General features: G+C 41.6%; 1 protein-coding gene across 4 annotated transcripts in view; it reads left to right on the top strand.

Annotated features, from left to right (window-relative positions):
* The window catches only part of TRPM3 (transient receptor potential cation channel subfamily M member 3), a 591,964-nt gene that overhangs the window by 411,605 nt on the left and 157,549 nt on the right, over positions 1-22,810 (top strand). For all 4 annotated transcript variants that reach the window (XM_066604176.1, XM_066604177.1, XM_066604178.1 and 1 more), the window contains exons 2-6: positions 2,023-2,102; positions 7,032-7,236; positions 9,977-10,190; positions 18,876-19,000; positions 22,009-22,180. In XM_066604176.1, coding sequence (XP_066460273.1) covers positions 2,023-2,102; positions 7,032-7,236; positions 9,977-10,190; positions 18,876-19,000; positions 22,009-22,180 — 796 coding nt within the window. The remainder of the gene's footprint in view (positions 1-2,022; positions 2,103-7,031; positions 7,237-9,976; positions 10,191-18,875; positions 19,001-22,008; positions 22,181-22,810) is intronic.

A 22,810-nucleotide genomic window follows, 5' to 3' on the forward strand; every position in this document is an offset into this window, starting at 1 on the left:
CACGGGACGGAATTAGTCCGCATGGACATTTCTGAGTCTCAATGTTATCCACATGGGGCTTGAATTCCACACTTGTTAAACTCGCTAGATTGAATTCCACAGCGGAAAAGCTTTCTGCTGCAGAATTACAAACGTCTTGTGGAATTGTTGTTGCGGATTTCTAACATACAGGACATGTAATTCCAGAATTAAGGTCTTTGTAAAAACATGCAAGAAATTCTACAAGATGTTCCATAGAATGATTTCCAGTTAAAAAAGAAACAAAATCTGCACTTGTTCTGTGTTCTAAGGACAATTCCATTCTGTGTGAAATCTCTCTAAATGGTCACACAGCAGATTTTGGTGTGGAATCCACAGCAAAATCCACTTTGAGTGCACACCCCATTTATTTAAAGGAGAAGCCACATCGCTGTCTTCACGTTGCAGATTTTTCCACTGTGTATTTCAAATTCACATCATCGGAAAAAAGTAGTGATGCCACTTCTTCACATGGATCCACGTTGAATCCATGGCAGAGATTTTGTCCATAGATAAGGGCTAAATCCCCATGCAGATACACGACAGAAATATGCAAATGAGCTGCAGATTTATACTGCGGTTTTAGAGGTGGAATCCGCACTGGAAAAATCTGATTCTGCCTAATTGTATGTTTTTGGCATCATTTTTTTCGAAATGTTAATTTTACCTAAATTTTAACTCTTAATTTCCCTTTTTAAATCATTTTTTAATTCGCATATTCTAATGCATATAATACATAGCCCTATATGCCAGTACATTTTGTTTAGGAATAATATGACTGTTTGACCAAATAAGGTACTATTGCATATAGCTTTAAATGCCACCTGAGATAAATTTGCATGAAAATCCACGTCTTATAACATATGTTTTGTGGCAAATCAACATCAAACTATAAGACTTGCGGATCTGGTGCAGATTTGTACGCGGTAGAATTTTCTGCCAAATCTGAAAGCAGCCTTAGGCCTCATCCAGACAGTAGTATTCAGTTCAGTACTTGTAAACCAAAACCAGGCGTGGAACCTGCAGAGATGACATATTATAGAAAGATTAGAACCTCTTACGTATTTTGGATGTACTGCTGGTTTTGGCCTACAAATACTGATGCAAAATATTAAGTAGAATACGTGTGAATAGAGCCTCATGCAAAAAATATGCACTTGTAGCTAGCAGAGCAGCCCACGGTCTATAGTGCTAATGCTTTCTATCTACCAGATACAAGATGCAGAGTTTAGGACCCAGCATAGAAGGAGAAGCTGAAAGTATTGAGGCCCCAATGTCCAGAGTGGGCCAAGCATCTTCAGTGGACCTGGCACTGACACTTCTCCTGCCAGCTATAACCAATAGTAGAGTTGTCAGGCCACACGGCTCTAGAAACCATTCTGTTTTCACGCAGAGGTGTAAGTTGAAGCCTCTGGGTCCCAATGCAAAACCTGTAACAGGGCTCCCAACTATAATGCTTTACTCATAGTACTGGGCCCCCTATATGGAGAAGAGAGGCCTTATGGGCCCCCTAAGGCTCCTGGGTCAGGGTGCAACCGCATCCTTTATAGTAACACCCCTGGTCTCACGTGTTCAGGTCAAGGCAGAATAACCATCGAGTTAAGGACAGAGGTTTGACAAGACTTGAACCACACCTGTTTCTTACTAACAGACACATTTTGTAAGACTAAATAGGCAATTATGATCAATACTGTAATTTCTTACCTATACAACAGCCAATGGGGTCCAATAATTCCTTACGAAAAAGATGGGGTGCAGTTATTGCAAGATCTTTCCTGTTCAGCATTGAGGGCTGCTATCAGTTGGAGGTATATCTACCCTTAACATGGACTGACTCGATCGCTGTGTCAGGTAGAAATAAATCAGTCCACGAATGGTCAAAATGAATTCTTGTGTTGATCAATAGCCGTGTTTCCAAGATGATTGCTACATTTGTTTTCTCATTTCAGGACATTATTTCATATTGATTTTCTTACCTTTTCTGTTCTGTGTTCATTTATTTAGGCCCAGAAATCATGGATCGAACGAGTCTTTCACAAGAGAGAGTGCGTGCACATCATACCCAGCACCAAAGACCCCCATAGGTAAGGACTGATGTACACAAGCCGCTTTAGAGCAGTCCCGCACACCGGGATGGCAGTTTATTTTCGGTAAACTAATAATCATTGAATAAGCCATGGCAATTTTTTTAACCCATTGCGAGTCTTTGGGTCTTAAGAGCGCAGTGATTTATTTATTTTTTTGCTTTTGCATTGATACATTCAGAGAGCCATGATTATTTTTTATCTTTCCATTGATGCAGCTATATGAGGGCTTGTTTTTGCAGCATGGGTTGTACTTTTCAATGCCACCTATTTTATAACTTATTGATTAACTTTTATTGTCTCTGTCTAGGGGCATGGGAAGGAAAAGCAATTCTACCTTTGTTTTCTTATGTTGAAAATAATGTGAGTTGACCTGATAAGGATCAAGCTCTGTAAATTTATGGCATTTGGTCCTGGGCTTTAATCCCAGCCGATAGTAAAAATATGGTGTGGGATTAAAGCTACTGCAATCTAGCAGGAGCAGGTTGCAACCTTGGCTGTCCATGACAGCCAAACATCTCAAGAAGGCAGAAGCAGTTGTTAATAGTTTGGGGGGGGGGGGACCAGATATGTAGTGAAAGGAGAAAACGGAAGTGCGCTTCTGCTATTCAACACAGTATTCATTATCGGTGACCCCCAGTGATGCCCGGCATGTAAGAGCTGCAGGATCTTAGCAGACTCTACACCAGCTCTGTCAGTAACTATTGTTACTAAAGATGAGCGAGCACGCTCGGTTAAGGCAGTTACTCGAGCGAGCATCGCTCTTCTGGAGTAACTGCATTCTCGTTCGAGCAGGCTTGGGGGGGAGGGTTGGCGGGGGGGAGAGAGAGATTGGCTGAGCGCAATCACAGCGCTTTAAGGAGGCGGGGATTTTTCTATCCCTGGCCAGAAGAAGATGATGAAGAACAGTGGCGGGGACCCGGGGAGAGGATGCAGCAGAGCCCCGGACACTGCTTCTAGGTGATGTATTATTTGGGGGGTTTTCCCAGCATCTAGGGCATATTTTCGGGGGAGGGCTTATATTTCAAGCCCCCCCCCTGAAAATCCCTGTGGGGGTCCCCTCATCCCATTGCTTTCAATTGGGTGGGAGCAGCCAATGGGATAGCATTGCGTGCCTCCCCTGGCCCCATTGACAACAAGGTGAAACCCCTGGATGCTGTCGTATCTGCATGGCTGTGACAGCCGCAGCAGGGGATAGCGATGGGACTGCACTTTATGTGCAAATTTTACCGTCGTGTGACCGCACAACAAATGCGAATTTAAAACGTGCCGGCCGCTTTGGTTGCGCAATTTTTAGACATGTGTTTTGAGAATCGTTTTCATGGACCTCACATGCGTGAAAAAAAACGCTCATCTGACTGAGCCCTAACAGCTGATGTGATCATGGTGATACCAAATTTATATGATTTTTTTTTTGGTTTTACTATTTTGGCACAATAAAATCATTTTTTTAAATATAATTTGTTTTTTTCTGTTGCCATATTTTGAGAAACATATATATATTTTTTTTAATTTCTCTGGTGACGTAACTGTGTGAGGGCTTGTTTTCTATAGGAAGAGCTGTGGTTTTCATTGAGACCATTTCGGGATTCTTACCACTTTTTGTTTTTTTCTTTTCAATGGGTTTTATAATATACAAAAAAAAAAGAAAAAGAAGAAAGTTGACTTTTTTTTTGTTTTTTGAGAGGCAGGATGAAAAAACAGCATTCGCTCTACGGGATAAATAATGTACAGAACAAATGCAGTGATACTAATTTTATATAGTTTTCTCTAGAATATTATTGTTTAAAACTGTGATTTTTCAGTTTTTTCGCTTATAAATGCCACAATAGGATTTGTACATTTAATCCTTTAATCACTTAAATAAAACACTACACGAAATTTGACAAGGTGTGGGGGGGAGGTGGTATGGCGTGACAGACAAAACTTTTACACAAGACTTGCTCCAAAGTTTATTGAACAGAACTGTATCTAGGTCTGGTCGGTAATGAGGGTGCCAACAGTCAGACTCTGCTGACACTGTAACCTAATGAGCTAATGCTAATGCAATATTTATTTGTTGGTTGTAACAATGTACCTGTGTAATTCTTCCTTAACTGGAAAAACTTACAATGTATGCAAAGTTTTCTATTCATATACTGTATGGTATATTTATTCCATTAAACGAGTTTAAACGCTGTTTTTATGGCGTATGGCAAAATGGACATGATAACTTTATTCTATGGTCAGGTATGGCTTGATAGGCAATCAGCCATGACATCCCTGGGGGCCTTCAGAAGGCCCCAGGCTACTATGGCAGGCAAGCAGCACCTTACGATCTCATCATGAGGGGGCTATTCGAGACCCTGGAATATGTATCGGGGCATTTAAAAGGTTACCAGTCGTGTTCAGCCTTCACGCTGATCATGGCTGTTGCAGGCAGGTGCCAGCTATCAAAGACACTGGTGCGAAGAAGCCCTTAACTAAAAAAGAAGTGCTCATTGTACCCCATTACTTACAGCGTTATAAGCAGATTGGACACAGTGTCCAATTGGTAGTACAAAGAGATTTAGCTCAATATTTATTTTTTGTTAATCTTCAAAGGCCATTGAAACCTTTGTGTATGAAAAATCCATACATATCTTACTAAGTCCCTGCAGAAAAAATGATGCGTTTCTGTTTTTTACATCAGGTTTTCCATCTCATGCATTTGGAAAAGCCTCATGCTTGGTTTGCAAGCTCTCCGACATTCAGATTTCTGGCTTGAGGGGATTCCCAGCACTGATCAACTGGTCTCTCTCATGATTGTGCACAAACTCAGCTCCCCCTCCCTTCTCCTCTTTCAGAGGCTGCATAGCATAACCATGTCTACACAATGCTACAAAGCTATTTCTCTGTCAAGCTCATTCTTTCTCTGAGTAGCTGCTGGATGTTCCTCCTCACTACTGATAAGAGCATAAAATTCAACCAGAGTGAATTACAGCCCTCTGTAATAGTAGCTTTCTCTGCTCTGTCTCTGTCCTCCTGATCTCCTCCACTATCACCCGGCACTGCCATACTGTCCTCTGTAATAACTCAGTGGGAAGGCAGTGAATGCACCTTCACAACATGGAAAAGGCTAAGGAAAGAGCTGTTATGTTATTCTGACTGACAGAATTTGGAAAGATTTCAATCCCCCAGTCTGCAGTGCCTTAGAAAACAATGCATGCATAGAAATCAAACAATTAAAAATTTTGTAAGGAAACACTTTTACAAAAAGTCTTTATTTTCAAAAGCACATTGATCTAACCCGATAAGAACAAAGCACCGTAAATTTATGGCGCTTGGTCCTGGGCTTTAATCTCAGCTGATGCTAAAAATGCAGAGTGGAATTAAAGTTTCTGTTCGTGCAATCAGGCAGGAGCAGGTCAGGTCCTCGGCTGTTAGTATCAGCCAAGGACCCAGAGAAGAAGATAGAAGCTGTTTTTAACCGTTTCTGTCTTCTCAATTGCACACTACATAACATTCAATGACCACTATGTAGAGAATACATAAAGTGCAAGCGCTCCCTGCCATAGCAGAGCTGCAGGGTCCTAACAGACCCAGATCAGCTCTGTTAGTGACTACTGTCACTACAGGGGGATGTTTTCCCCTGTAACTGGGCTCCTATGGATGCCACAGATTTCCCAGAGTGGAAAACTGTAAAATAAAAAAAAGACAATGTAAATGAACCCCAGAGGTCTTATATGACATCATGGGGGATACAGATGGTAAAAGAAATTGTTACAAAAACAAGTAAAGAAGAAAATCACAGGCTAAAATAATAATTAAAAAAACGTCGACGCCAACCAAAACCATCATCAAATGCACCCTGTAATCTGAGACTATACAAATTATATATTAAAATGTCCAAAACAAAATGAGAAACCCATTCCTGTGCTTTAATTTAGCTTAAATATACTAATTTTTTTTAAAAATAACAAGTTCATTAGATTTTTACCCCTAATAAAACTACAAAAAATTGAAAAAAATTCTGTGAAAAAAAAACATATTAAAAAAATAGCCCTATAAAAGATGCAGCAAAAATAATTTTGCTAGCTGAAAGAAAATAAAATAGGGCCGTAAAACCACGACATGGGTAAACTCCCTAAAAAGTGTCTGATCTTTTTGGACCAAAACACCCTGGTCCTTAAGGGGTTAAAAAAAAAAGACCACAAAATCTTTACATTTTGCTCTTCTGAATGTTGTCCTAGGCTGCTGCCTATTCCATCTACCCCTTGTCCCAGCATTAACCCTTTCCAATCCACTGTCTGACGTCTAAAGACTTTCTGATTAAAAGCTGTAAAGCTCCGATGTCGGAAGACGTCCGGCAGGGTATTCTTACTGTACATTACTGGAGTCTCTGTTGTCGCTGGCCTCTCCAGCATGTCCCATACCGCAGAACTGGCTCTAGCCAGAAGATGGCGCCATTGTATAATGGCAGAAAGAAAAATCCTAAATCCAAAATTGGATTGCAAAGGGTTAAGGTAACATATCTACCCTTTTTTTAGGTGCATTTAATGAGTAGTATACTTCAAACATTTACATTGCTGTTTACTATAACGTATGTACTGTAATTAAAATGTATGTAATTAAAATCAGTGTAGAATAAAGTCCCAAACCAACACAATTTGAATAACCTCAGTAGAAGGTTAACGAACAATCAATTTTTGGAGTGATTGTTTCCCCTTTATTTTGAGATTACGTCATAAGAAGTCCAAACATTTGGAGAGAGTGGAGAGGTTATGTGGAGTTTAATCCCAGCAGATGCAAATGAAAGTGAAATGTAATAGCTTGTCCAGTGTTTGAGTTCAGCATACTGTAGAAAGCTAACACAGCACAAACGCTGTCCTGGAAGCCCCCATTGTCTTGTCTGCTTCTGATGTGTTGTAATGCTAAAACAATCACCCTATTGTTTCCTTTATACTGTAGGTGTTGTTGTGGGCGACTCATAGGCCAGCATGTTGGCCTGACTCCAAGTATATCCATCATCCAAAATGAGAAGAATGAAGGCAGACTGAATCGGAATGATGTTCAGTCAGAAAAGTGGTCAATCGGAAAACATACTCAGCTCAGCCCCACTGATGCCTTTGGGACAATTGAATTCCAGGGAGGGGGGCACTCCAATAAGGCCATGGTACATCTCTCTTATACTGTATTCATCTAGTATGTTGTACTGAAGTACTATTTTATTAACACCAACTGTATAAGCAATGGATACATTTGCACTTCAGATTCTGTATATTCAAGTGGCAGCTCAACTGTTTGTTACCATAGGCTGTAAAGCTAGCAAATGTATAATCTAGCATTGATTTAATGTATCGTTATTCCTTTGCTACTGTCTTTGTTTATTTATTCTGTAGTTCTTCTTTAAGCAGCATAGATACATTTTGCTACTATGTGGAAATCATCAACAAGTAGACTGGCAGTTCAGACTACATAGGAATTGCATTGATTGTGTATTAATCACATTGAGCATTAACAAACAAGGCAAAGCAAAGTATGCAAATAAACCGTAGCCCATTCATCAGACCTATAGCTAGTTTACAGAAGGACACAATTATGCATACAAGTCCTAAATCAAGAAATATAAAGATGCAACAAATCTTTCAACAGCAGGGTAGTGTGCATGATTTACTAAATGTAGGATTTGCAAAGACAAAAGCATATGCATATGCACGCAGACAACTGCCTTCATAATTAGGTCCCCATAACTACACTACCTCCATATCAATGCAAGCCATTGAAGTACTTTCTATAACTTAGGTGGTATTTCATTTAGACAGAACGATTAACTAGCAAAAGTAAAAGATAATCTTTCTGTCTAAACACGAGCCAACGACTAAACGATGAATGAGAATCCTCCACTTTTCGTTCGTTGTTCATTTTACGCAGGCATAAGAACCATCGTGGGTTCATTCACTTATTGTTCAGTTTAAGCAGTAGTTCTTTAGTCCTTCTCATTCACTTCTACAGAGGATGTGAAAGACTGAACAACTGTCATTTGAACGAGCCAACAATGCATTTGCCCGTCTTAACAGACTGCACGAGTGCGAACAAGTTAGCGGTGACGTCACCCACTCGTTCACTCATTCAAACAAGGATCGGTTTGTCTAAAAGGACGCTTGCTGATGTTTCAATGAGTTGTCCTGGTTTAAGAAAGATGGTCAGCTTTTTTGCACAAACAACACCACTCTTGTCCATGGGCTGTACATTGTATTGCAGATAACCCTTGTTCAAGTCAATGAGCATAAACTGCAATACCCAACACAACTTATGGACAAGAATGGTGGTGTTTCTGAAAAAAGCAGACCATTTTTTCAATCCTGAACAACTCATTTAACCCTTTGTAATCCAATTTTGCATTTAGGGTTTCCTAGTGGGCTTTCTCTTTCTGCCATTATACAATGGCGCCATCTGCTGGCTAGAGCCAGTACTGCGGAATTGGACATGCTGGAGAGGCCCCCGACAACAGAACGGCCAGTAATATACAGTAAGAATACCCTGCCGGACGTCTTCCGACATCGGAGCTGTACAGCCTTTAATCAGAATGTCTTCAGACGTCAGACAGTGGATTGGAAAGGGTTAAGACCTCGTTCAGACCAGCTCTGTCCGTGCACATTAGAGGAGCGCACAGAACGCGTATAGAAGTGTTCACATGAAATAATGTTAGACACGCTAAATTCTTGCACTTAGATAGAACATGCGACTGCAGGCCGCATCTAAGCTCCGTGGTGCGCACAAAGTTAGGACCTGACTTATCTTTGCTGCGTGCTTTCCATAGACTCTTATGGGAGCTGGAAAGCATGTACTGTACCAGGCACTGTCTGAGCAGGCTACTTCTGGTAGCTGACATTAACCTGTTCATGGGATCTTTAGAGCAATATAGCCGCGATCTTTTCATGTGCCTATACTGCGCACCCACAGCGGTCGTGTCAATGAGCCCTAAAGAGAAGTTCTGAGATATCACTGTCATCTTAATCAGTTCTTATAGCATATAGACAATATCAGTAATCTAAATTAACTGATTATAGAACAAATTTTCCCATTTCTCATCATGTGAATTTTCCATTTTCTTCTCATATAATAAGCTTCACATGAAGCTCGTTTTTATATATTATATATTTTATATATATTATATATTACGCTATGGAGCTGATTGAAAGAATAATTTCCTCATAATGTTGAATAGAAAATGTGATCCAATCATAAACTGCAGTAATTTAGGGAATTACTAACAGATTGAAGTGCAGAATTCATTCTACTGTGTACATTATTCTACAATGTTTCAATGGATTGAGTAAATACATAGGAAAAATGTCTATTATGACATCCTTCACCTTCAGTTCAGTGGCAGAATATAGGCGGCCATAAATTGCAGATTCTGCAGAATTTTAAATTCCATAGTCTACCCACAATAAAAGCAACAATTCCTCTAACTGAGGTCGTATTTACACAGCTGAGAACATCATACGAGGCGAGCTCTGTGTGTTTATGTGACACACAGAACTTGTGCGTTGTATTAACCCATTGTGTTCAGTGGACTAATTTACCTCTCTCACCTATACGATGAAAAAACTGGAACAGGTTCTATTTTCGTAGGATTCAGGTGCGAGAATAGGACTTGCAATGTGTCTATTGTAAATTACACAGCACACGGATGGAGTGTCCATGTGCCGTGCAATGCGACATGCGCTCAAGTATACCAAGCATTGCTGTCGGCCATGTAATTATAGCCTAACATTATAGTCGTTTGCTTGACTTTATTCTCCAAATATAGAATAGCATTAAGGACATACCTGTAAATATAGCAGATGTTTACCTATAAATATAAGAATCCCTTTATGTTTATATCTTCTGTTTCTGTCTCCTTACAGTATGTACGTGTTTCCTTTGACACCAAGCCTGACTTACTGCTGCACCTTATGACAAAGGAGTGGCAGCTAGAACTGCCAAAGCTTCTCATATCAGTCCATGGAGGCCTCCAAAACTTTGAACTCCAGCCAAAACTGAAACAGGTCTTCGGGAAAGGCCTGATTAAAGCTGCCATGACCACAGGAGCTTGGATATTCACTGGAGGAGTCAACACTGGTAAAAAGCCATAGATTAATAGATGGAGAGAGAAATATGGGTGGATGGAGCAAAGGAGATGGATAGATGGAGAGAGGGAGATAAATACATGGATGGATGAGAGAGAGAGATAAATACATGGATGGATGGAGAGAGAGATGGATGGATGGATGGATGAGTAGAAGGATGGATACATGGATGGATGGATGGAGAGAGATGGGTGGAGAGAGAGAGTGATAAATAAATGGATAGAGAGAGATACATGGATGGATGGAATGAGAGATAAATGGATGGATGGATGGATGGAGAGAGAGAGATAAATGGATGGATAGAGAGAGAGATAAATGGATGGATAGAGAGAGAGATACATGGATAGATGGAGAGAGAGATACATGGATAGATGGAGAGAGATAGATGGATGGATGGAGAGAGAGATAAGTGGATGGATGAAGAGAGAGATAAATGGATAGATGGAAAGAAAGATAAATGGATGGATGGAGAGAAAGATAGATGGATGGATGGATAGATTGATGGAGAGAAAGATAGATGGATGGATGGATGGATTGATGGAGAGAAATATAGATGGATGGATGGATGGATTGATGGAGAGAAAGATCGATAAATGAATGGATGGAGAGAGAGAGATGGATAGATGGGGAGAGAGAGAGAGAGAGAGATGGATACATGGATAGATGGAGAGAGAGATGGATACATGGATAGATGGAGAGAGAGATAAATAAATGGATGGAGAGAGATAGATGGATGGATGGAAAGCAAGATAAATGGATGGAAAGAGAGAGATAAATGGATGGATGGATGGAGAGAGATAAATGGATGGATGGATGGATGGATGGATGGAGAGATAGACAGAGACATGGATGGAGGGATAGAGAAAGATGGGTGGAGAAAGATAGATAAATAAATGGATGGATGGATGGAGAGAGGACTGTCAGAGCGCGCACATGCACGTACCATGCAGCGCTCCTGAGCACTAACAAAAAACAAACAGTGGGGCGTCTTAACTAGACCGGGTGATTGGGGTGGACGCTTATTGTGATATCAGTACATAAGCATCACGACAACCAGAGCTACCAGTCACACCGTAAGACTGAAATATCGAATAGGGGTATGCAGATATATGCTCTGAAGCATACCCCCATCAATGTTTAGGTGCTCTAGCGCTGTTACTATATAGGAGGCTCATGTGTGGTCATTTAATCCAGGAGGGTTTTCAGTGATTGTAAATATCACACCACTAGGCGGCTATACATGATAGCATGCTTAATTGGGGTACTTATCATTAACTGTTACCTCAATTCTACAGATACGGGGTTTATCTATCCTTAAAGGAGATGTCCCGAGGCAGCAAGTGGGTCTATACACTTCTGCATGGCCATAATAATGCACTTTGTAATGTACATTGTGCATTAATTATGAGCCATACAGAAGTTATAAAAAGTTTTATACTTACCTGCTCCGTTGCTAGCGTCCTCGTCTCCATGGAGCCGACTAATTTTTGGCCTCCGATGGCCAAATTAGCCGCGCTTGCGCAGTCCAGGTCTTCAGCTTTCTTCTATGGAGCCGCTCGTGCCAGAGAGCGGCTCCGTGTAGCTCCGCCCCGTCACGTGCCGATTCCAGCCAATCAGGAGGCTGGAATCGGCAGTGGACCACACAGAAGAGCTGCGGTCCACGAAGGTAGAAGATCCCGGCGGCCATCTTCAGCGGTAAGTATTGAAGTCACCGGACCGCCGGGATTCAGGTAAGCGCTGTGCGGGTGGTTTTTTTAACCCCTGCATCGGGGTTGTCTCGCGCCGAACGGGGGGGGGGTTTAAAAAAAAAAAAACCCGTTTCGGCGCGGGACATCTCCTTTAAAGCCGAAAGGCTCAGATAATCCCCATACTGCAACATTGTAATTGTTGGGGTAAATATTTTACCTCTTCGACAATTAGAAAATTCTGGATCCTGATTAATTAATCTAACAACAACACCAGACTAAAGAAACGTGTCGATCCTATTTTGTTTTAGATCCAGTAAAATAGGGTTAATAAAATCAAACCCATAAGTGATCATTGATCTCCACTAGTGAACACGTGGGGACTTTTATAACTAGTCACTTGCCAAGTGACAGTTATTGGGTAATGACTCGGGATATCACGAGTGTACTGAGTGAGAAAGTGATATGTTTTGCAGTATGAATAACAGTTCTAAAAGATGAAATATGATTGATCTGACTAATTCAGTCCATAAAAATCATTCCTTGATCAATTCCCTTTAAGAGAATTTCCTGGGCTAGTAGATTATCATCAAAAATCGCAGACCAGGTATACCCCATAAGATCAAAGAACCAGGTATCTGGTGGCGAATTCAGGCCAATCTATATCTACAGCCCTATAGGATAACAGAGAGGTCAAGGAAAATGTGTTATATGTAAGTTTGTGTATGTCAATAATTTTGGAATAGTGCTATATGTATATTTTTTATATTTAAGTATTCTTAATAAAAGCTAAGTTTTAAGCTAGAAATATTTACAAATCTACTAGGTTCCTGACAGTGAATGATGGAGAGAGAGATGGATGATTAGAGAGAGAGATAGAGAGACAGAAAAATGGATGGAATGGTGGAGAGAGAGATGGATCAACAGACAGACGGATGCCATTCAAACACATTCTGGAACAATTAGAACTATAATAAAATCTGTCTAGATTAAAGTGACCTCTAAACTAAAATAAGGAAGATGGAATGACTACCTCTGCAGCGCCACCTATTGGATGGCAGCATTCCTTCATATCAATGTCAGACCTTTTATACAGGTCTTTATAACAATGATTGGGAATAGGAAACCAAGCCAAAACCCATACACAGACAGCTGTTTCGGGGTGCTTGCCCCTCATCAATGTGCAGTAGGTTTCTGGCTTAGCTGGTGAGAGGCCTGTGATGTAGGTCAGGAGGAGTGTCGTGTCTCCTTAAAATTGCTCTTGCAAATGATTTATCACTCCGTGTAAAAGGAGCACCTTGAAATTTGCATTTACAGGACTAGAGTGAAAGAATGGGTGTCCATGATATGTTACATGACCCAATTAGGGCCATATCACTAATTTGTCTAGAGGTTTCCTATAAATAATAGTAAGCTGTCCAGTTCCAGAATCAGCGGAGCGCCCCATACATCACACTAGCAGCATCATGTTGGACTATTGATTTGATGTTGTTTTGATGGATTGCTGTATTTGCTTTACACCAGACATAATGGGACCTGCAATGTCCAAAGAAATCTAGTTTGAACTGATCTATCTAAAGAACAATCGGGGAAATGTACTTAGACTGACATTTTATATGCTTGTCTAAGTCCAAAGTGCTCTAGAATGAGGTGTATCAAATCTATTATCGGCTGGCCAGTCCACGCTCCAGAATGTGAAATCCATGGCACCCTTACACTACAATTCACTTTAGTTTTTTGGGTACATTATAGTAAATATTTCAGGCCATGTGAGCCACATAACTTTTGCTAAGCCACACCCACTTTTAGAAAAGTCCCAAGTAGGATTCAAAAAGGTCATAAAGTTGATAATTTTTGCACATATATGATTTCAATGCCAGAATTCTGGTGTAAATACAGTATTTTAGTAAATTTTACACAATGTAACCAATAAAATGGGATTCATATAGGTGTTTTTTCACCGCATAGGTAACACATGCATTTATAGTACTTTTGCTGCCACCATCATGACAGTGACTAAGGGTATGTTCACATGTAGCAGAGAATTCTGCTGCATTTCCGCATTGAAAACCATAGTAAAATTCACACCATTGGTCACATGTCACCTGGCAGCCTTAAGCTTGCGCCAAGCTGCTGGTCAGGTGATGCCATTTCCAAATCACGTGATCAGCAGCTCGGCGCTCATTAGAGGTTGCTGGGTGATGTGTAATGGGTAGGGATTAGAGATGAGCCAGTATACTCGCTAAGGCACATTACTCGAGCGAGTAGTGCCTTAGCCGAGTATCTCCCCGCTCGTCTCTAAAGATTCGGGGGCCGTCGCGGGTGACAGGTGAGTTGCGGTGGGGAGCAGGGGGGAGAGAGGGAGACAGAGAGATCTCCCCTCCGTTCCTCCCCGCTCTCCCCCGCTGCTCCCCGCCCCCCGCCGGTCCCCAAATCTTTAGAGACGAGCGGGGAGATACTCGGCTAAGGCACTACTCGCTCGAGTAATGTGCCTTAGCGAGTATACTCGCTCATCTCTAGTAGGGATGTATTCCAAGGTGAGGGGGAGTGCTGTAGCTGCTAAAATCATCTGCAGATACCCAACTGATCTCTGGTGATAATCTGCACTAATAGCGTGGCTTTCACTGTGATTTTCTTTATGGAAATACTATGGGATTTGCCAAGGTAATTTCCGCTACATGTGAACATCCCGTTAGAGAGCATTTGTCAGCTCTTCTGATAGATCTCTATTAGAGCGGTTTCACACGGGCATATTTGCACGCACAATACGCAGAAAATAGAAGCCATTGATTTCAACGGGTCAATTCTCATTTCCTCTTTTTGCGTGCAGCATGCTCTACCTGTTGTGCACATTTGCGCACCAAAGGACCCCAAAGAAGTCCATTAGGGGGGTGCAAATATGCGTAACGGGATGTGCGTTTCTGCCAGTGTGTCGCGTACATAAACGCACAAGGGTGAAGCCGCCCGCAGTGAGTACTTGTATAATCCCATGAAATAGCAATTCAGGGAGTTGATGGCTCTCTGCACCCATTGAGGAACTGGACGGACCCTTTCCACAACGGCCCTGGTCATGATTGCACCTCATTACTTGCTCACTACTTCCATGCCAGAATGTTTTGGAAGACAGGCCCGTTGCAATTTATTTTGCTAAAAATGGTACAACCAGTTAACAAGTTTGTAATGCTGCTATTTTAAATATAGATGATATGAATGTTGTAAAACTTTGTGTCTCCTGAGGTTCCTTTTGCATTTCATATCAAGATAACAAACTATTATATGAGAGAGATATATATCCACAGTGCTGGATCTGAACAGTATATTGTCAAAGGTCGAAATACATATTTTAAAAAGTTTCTATCTGCCTATTTCTTGTACTTCACAGTTCAGGGATTCCGTGTGAGTTATATTACAAGGTTGTTCTTTTGCTAGAATTCGAGCTGCAATGTCTGATTTATAACGCAGGGAGTCTCCGATGAGGCCTGCAGTACATGAGCTGTTTTCTCTTTTTACTAATCTGGAAACGTAGATATACAACAGAGTAGAAAGCGCAGACATTGTCAGGGGAGTAATAGTCTGCACTGTTAGTTCTAATAGCAAAACAAACTATTTTGCTCAGAGATATTTTCCAACTTGATGGAGATAATAGATTTCCAAAATACAATGTAGACAAGAAATGGTGCCATATAGTGCAGAAATAATACCAATATAAGGTGAATCATTCTACGGTATTACGATACTGTTATTTCTTTACAGGCTTTAGTGTCCTGTGGAGAAATAACAGTATATTAATACCGTAGCACCAAATACCTCCATATAGTGCTCCACAACACCAGCATGCAGTGCCCAGATAATACTGGCATATAGAACTAAATTAATACCACCATACCGTGCCTTAAAAAGCAGGAGTTTACACAAAGCTGCTACACACAAGCACACACACGTATATGTGTAGTCACTGCATACATGAGCGCAAACATTTAAAGGGATATTCCCATCTGAGACTTTAATAACATGTCTACACTACAGAATATGCTATGAAAGTCTGCTATATGCAGGTCCAACCTCTGTGACGCACTCCTATTCCCAGTTCTGACCCCCATCGCCCCTTGGCCTCAGATGAATGTGGTGGCTGCAGGGTTGGGACAGGGTATTTTGATGCCCGAAGCCTGCATTCACATGGGTCGGATTTGCTGCGATTTTGCCACGGTTTGCCGTTGCATATCCGCACTGCGGCAAAACTGCTGCTTTTGCAGTGCAATGCAGTGCAAATAGGTTTGGGCAAAAAGCTGTTCTCACAGGACGGATTTTTTTCTGTGCTGCCGCAGTACGGAAATGCAGCGTTTTTTTCAAGACACAGCATGTCAATGCTTTTGACTTTTCCGCAGCGCTTTTTTGTCCATAGACCTCTATGGACGCAGCAAAATATGCTGCAAAAGTAAAAAAGCGCTGCGGAAAAAAACGCGTGCATATTTTCTGCTCAAAAAAAGTGCAGGAAAATGTGCAAGAAAATACGCAAGACAAGAATAACCTTTGAAGCAGGTTTGCCGCAGAAGCAGTTCTTCTGCAGCAAAACTGCAACAGAAAACCCGCAGCAAATCCGCGCCGTGTGAACACAGGCTTTACATATGCCTGGGGGGGACTTCCCTTCTAGTAAAGATTGTCAATTCATACTTAAGTAGAAACATTTTATTACATTGCTCTTTCACCGTTCCGAAGATTCCAGAGAATAGGACTTCATCAATCTATTTGTTTTTTGGGGTTTTTTTTAAACTTGTGAAAAAACATAGACAGGCTTATTTTTGTATGTTTCTATATTTGAGTGGCAACTATTTCCTCCCTGCCTTCTAAGAGCCAGTGCTTTTTTTCCGTTGACTGAAGGCTTAACTTACGGGATGAGTTGTATTTTTGAATGCTACCATTGGCTGTACCGTGCAATGTACTGAAAAACTGCTTGAATTTATTTAAGCATGGTGGAATATAAAAAAAATAAAAAATAGCAGCATTGTTTTTTGGGTTTCATTTTTACTACAATCACTATGTAGCAAAACTTAAATGTTATCCTTGTTCTGTGGGTCAGTGAGATCACAGAGATACCAAATAGATCTTGCTTTTGTTATGCTTTACTAGTTTTAAAAGAAAAGAAAAACTTTTTGAAAAAAAAATTGCTTTGTCTTGCCATTTTCTGAGCACCATAGCTTCTATTTGTCTGTAGATGGAGCTGTGCAAGGGCTTTCTTTTTTGCAGGGTGAGCTGGAGTTTTTATTGGGATCATATGTTTGTTTGGTTTTTTTTTAATTCCAAGAATTTTATTGGATTTTTCAAAATAAAGGTTACAAAGTGTTATAAGGAAAATGCAGTAACCTTCCATCTTATATGTCAGTGTATTGTAATTACACAGAGTCTGCAGATTTTAAAAATCAGGTACAAATCTAGGTTGCAGAATAGTTTGCCATTGTTTGTTTAGGGTCTTTTTTACTTCGATTTTGCTCCAATGGCAGCTATATGACCATAGAAGTCAATGGGAGTTACTGAACAGCTTAGCTGGTGAGGTATGCAGTTTCCAGAACTTGGCAGCTGTATAAACAGCAGCGCTCTCTGTGCGATGCTTTTTTCCAAAATTCCCATCTAAAACTTCAATGGGAGTTATGGAAACAGCATAACACTGCCCGCTTGGCTGCCTCCATCACACATTCAGACGGGCCATAACTAGAAATAGGTCTGAGTCCCAGAGGGGTTTCAGGACATTTCGTCCAATCCAAATCTTGTCCAATCTATAGATTTGTCCATTGCTTTCCTTGTCCACTAGGACATTTTGTCCAATCCACATTTCGCCCAATCGTCCAATTTTTTTTTGTCCAATCTCATGACATATCCTGTAGATATGACATTAAAGTCTCAGATAGGAACGCCCATATAATACATTTTATTGTACATGTATGCATATGATTATATATTAACACCCATACATTCACTAAATGTGTGCAAGCACACCGTTATTACACAGATAGATAGTCAAATGAATGCTTACTACATACATTCTCAAACACATATGAATGCTCACTACATACATTAACATATGCATGCTCACTACATGCATTCATACATATGCATGCTCACTACATGCATTCATACATATGCATGCTCACTACATACATTCACACATATGCATGCTCACTACATACATTCATACATATGCATGCTCACTACATACATTCATACATATGCATGCTCACTACATACATTCATACATATGCATGCTCACTACATACATTAACATATGCATGCTCACTACATACATTCATACATATGCATGCTCACTACATACATTCACACATATGCATGCTCACTACATACATTCATACATATGCATGCTCACTACATACATTCACACATATGCATGCTCACTACATACATTCACACATATGCATGCTCACTACATGCATTCATACATATGCATGCTCACTACATACATTCATACATATGCATGCTCACTACATACATTCATACATATGCATGCTCACTACATACATTCACACATATGCATGCTCACTACATACATTCACACATATGCATGCTCACTACATACATTAACATATGCATGCTCACTACATACATTCATACATATGCATGCTCACTACATACATTCACACATATGCATGCTCACTACATACATTCACACATATGCATGCTCACTACATACATTCATACATATGCATGCTCACTACATACATTCACACATATGCATGCTCACTACATACATTCATACATATGCATGCTCACTACATACATTCACACATATGCATGCTCACTACATACATTTACACATATGCATGCTCACTACATGCATGCATAACTCTTTTAACAAAGGGAATTGTCCATAGAGGACAGCCACTTCAAGATGCTTATTTCAAGTAAATCTATATAACCGTATCTGCTACTCTATACATACATTCTTGTATTGATTATGTCTCATGTACCCTACAACTTTCTAGGTGTCATTCGCCATGTAGGTGATGCTTTGAAGGACCATGCATCCAAGTCAAGAGGCAAGATTTGCACAATCGGTATTGCTCCTTGGGGAATAGTAGAAAACCAAGAGGACCTCATTGGCAAAGATGTAAGTAATTTCCAGTTCTGTAAGTACTCAACTCACCGGCTGCTCAACAGTCTGATAGTATCTTCAAACATTGCGTCTTTCAAGATTCCAACCTTTAACAATAAATGGGAGTTAAACGCAGCATGCTCTATTTTTGTGCACATTTGTACACCAAAAGTCCCCATAGAAGTCTATGGAAGGAGCACAAGTGCATAATACACTGCGCAATTCTGAAGAACACATCTGAAACTCATTAGGCTAAGTAGCCTTTAAAGTCAGGGCAAAGGTGTGTCCAGCACCCATGTGAACTGGCCCTGCGAGAGCAAAAAAAAGTACAATTATATGAACAAAAACGGACACAAATATGCATCACTCACGGCGCACATGCGTTGCGGTTAGGCAAACGTTTTTGCACCTATACTCATGTGAAGGGGCCTTAATGATACTCTTAGAGGAGCCAATTTTTGAAAGAGCTAATGACGTCAGAGTTACCTCGCTTGCTCGCGCAGCCTCTTTAGACAGGCAGAGACATAATTGGCTCCTTCAAACGAGAAATGGTTCAGTCTGTCACATTCGCTGTATAAGGGCTTAGTCAGACGGGCATTTTTAGCCGCGATTTGCGCATGCGCATGCGTCCGGCGATTTTTTAAAACCATTGCTTTGCAATGGTATCGGACACATGAGCGCTTTTTATGCGCTCGTCCGATAAATTATAGAACAAAAAATCGCAGATCGCACCTATCTGCGATCTGCGATTCCTGTTCTCTTCTCTATATGCGCTCAATGGGGCTGGCGGCAGCAGCGCCGACCCCATTGAAAACATATAGAAGACAAATCATTCTTCTCTGCCACAGCTGTAACAGCTGTGACAGAGAAGAACGATGTTTGCCCATTGAATTCAATGGAGCGGCAATACAGCCGCTCCATTGAAAGCAATGGGCTGCCGGCGTGTGCGGGGTGAATTGTCGGGAAGGGGTTAAATATATAAGCCGGCTCCATTAAAAGCAATGGGCTGCCGGCGATCGCGGGATGAATTGTCGGGAAGGGGTTAAATATATACGCCCTTCCCTGCAATTCATCCAGAAATGTGTAAAAATAAAAAATATATATATACTCACCTGGTCCCGGCAGACGGAGTTCAGTGCGGCCAGCAGCAGTCCTCCTGAACTGCTCTGAACAGCTGTGAGTAGTATTCAGCAGCCGGGGATTTAAAATCCCCGCCTGCTGAATGAGCTGCCTCTAATTGGTCACAGCCTGACCAATCAGATGAGAGGCAGCAGTCACTCACCCATTCATAAATTCATTAATGGGTGTGTGAGTGGAATCTACCTCTGATTGGTCAGGCTGTGACCAATTAGAGGCAGCTCATTCAGCAGGCGGGGATTTTAAATCTCCGGCTGCTGAATACTACTCACAGCTGTTCAGAGCAGTTCAGGAGGACTGCCGCTGGCCGCGCTGAACTCCGTCTGCCGGGACCAGGTGAGTATATATATATTTTTTATTTTTACACATTTCTGGATGAATTGCAGGGAAGGGCTTATATATTTAACCCCTTCCCGACAATTCATCCCGCGATCGCCGGCAGCCCATTGCTTTCAATGGAGCCAGCTGTATTGCCGGCTCCATTGAATTCAATGGGCTAACATGGTTCTTCTCTGCCACAGCTGTTACAGCTGTGGCAGAGGAGAACGATCTTAATGCTGACAGTGTGTGGGGGGGGGGGGGTCTCACTCTTGCCACTATTGTGGCTTAATAGTGGGACCTGGGAACTTGAGATGCAGCCCAACATGTAGCCCCTCGCCTGCCCTATCCGTTTCTGTGTCGTTCCCATCACTTTCTTGAATTTCCCAGGTTTTCACAAATGAAAACCTTAGCGAGCATCGGCGATATACAAAAATGCTCGAGTCGCCCATTGACTTCAATGGGGTTCGTTACTCGAAACGAACTCTCGAGCATCACTGAGAGTTCGACTCGAGTAACGAGCACCCAAGCATTTTGGTGCTCGCTCATCTCTAGCCACCATTCCTACACACCGGAATAATACACGGCGGAGAATAATTACAGACACAGTCTTTTAGTACCTCGGGTCCCCAGGAATGGTTAGGGCCCTGTATAAACTTTACTTTGGTAAACTTGCAGAAAACAATTGTCACAAGGCAATATAGGTATAGCCAATACACAGGCAAGACAAGAGGTTTGAGGTCAGGGAGGAAACTCAGGATGACACTGGTCCTGCAGTCTACGTTATCTGCCAGGAACCGCTCCCGGAAGGGAACACTCCGAAAGAGGAAAGGAGTAGGGATCACTCCACAGATACTCTGACAGTAGTTATTGACTCGCACCCAGCCCTGGAGATGCGTGGGTGTAAACACTTAAGGAACGTACGTCTACACGGCGATCCTGGCTCTGGACAGCCGCGTAGGAAAACTTGATGAATTACTTAGTACCTCTGCACTGGCCTTGTCAGGGAAAGTGATTACTTACAATTGCTCTCTCTCTTATTTTGGGGCTCACTCCACTCACATCCAGAATTCAATCATATCGGGATATCTCTCCTCCACTTCCATCTTCACTACAAGGAAGCTGAAGGTGCTTCCTTGTGGTGGCTCTGCGCTAGGTGGAACTCTTGCTACTTCAGAAGATGGACTCCTCTGAACACAGATTGAAGACCTGGAACCCATTTCTTGCTCTCAATCACTCTTATTTATCGCTTCACTTATACCACATGACATGACAGACGGATACATTTACATGCAGGCAATGATTTTATTGAAGTTAACCTCTCAAGCGCCGCAGTTGTGCAACACACACTGGAAATAACAAGACAGACTTGCACAGTGCATCTACATGAGACAAACATGTATGCCATTTATGGAGGGGACCAGGATGATGTAGTGGGTCACTACATAAGCAGTCCAGTTTTATTTGCTATTGGTCACTCATTAGGTATTCAAGCATATATGATAGGCACTGAAGGCTACAGTACAACATTGTCACATCTTTTTTTTTTTTTGCATTTCATCCTATAGGTGGTCCGGCCATATCAGACCATGTCTAATCCCATGAGCAAATTAACGGTATTAAACAGTATGCACTCACATTTTATTCTGGCTGATAATGGGACAACTGGCAAGTATGGTGCAGAAGTCAAACTGCGACGGCAACTGGAAAAACACATCTCCCTCCAGAAAATTAATACAAGTAAGTCATTTGGTTATTTATATTTTGCCCTACATCACTTGTGAAAATCCATTTGCTTTCCCGTAGACTAGAACTGTTATTACTCTTGTAGAATGTAACATTGCTTGCTTAGGGTAGCACAGCAGGAATAGTAATGTAGTGAGCACTGATTATAGATTCACTACCCTCATACCAATCTAATTTTCAGGGACCTACATCTTACCTATTCCTTCCCCATCAGTCTTCTTCCACATCTTCCCTTCCCTGATCTTCTCCTGGTTCCATCAGTCCCCCGGGTCACCTCGCCTTGAGACGGCCGGATCCTCTTCTTCCTGTTGTGTAGCGTACATTGCCGGCATTCTGCTTCCTGCAGGTCAGTGTACCTGGTCACTAGTGATGTAGCGTTTACTGCCTAGCAGGGAATGCCGAATCCTATTCCAGGCCATTGCCGCGACTGTGAATACGTGCTGTCTCATGGCAATACTATATGAACAATCGTGGCGAGACAGCGTGCATGCACAGTCTCGCTAATAGCTCAGCATAGGATTCGGCATTCCATGCTAGGGAGTGAACGCTACATCACTAGTGACTGGGTACATTGACCTGCAAGAAGCAGAATGCCGACAATGTACAAAACGGCACCGGAAGAAG

Source organism: Eleutherodactylus coqui, chromosome 5, assembly GCF_035609145.1.
Source record: "Eleutherodactylus coqui strain aEleCoq1 chromosome 5, aEleCoq1.hap1, whole genome shotgun sequence".
In the NCBI taxonomy this organism is placed as follows: Eukaryota; Metazoa; Chordata; class Amphibia; order Anura; family Eleutherodactylidae; genus Eleutherodactylus; species Eleutherodactylus coqui.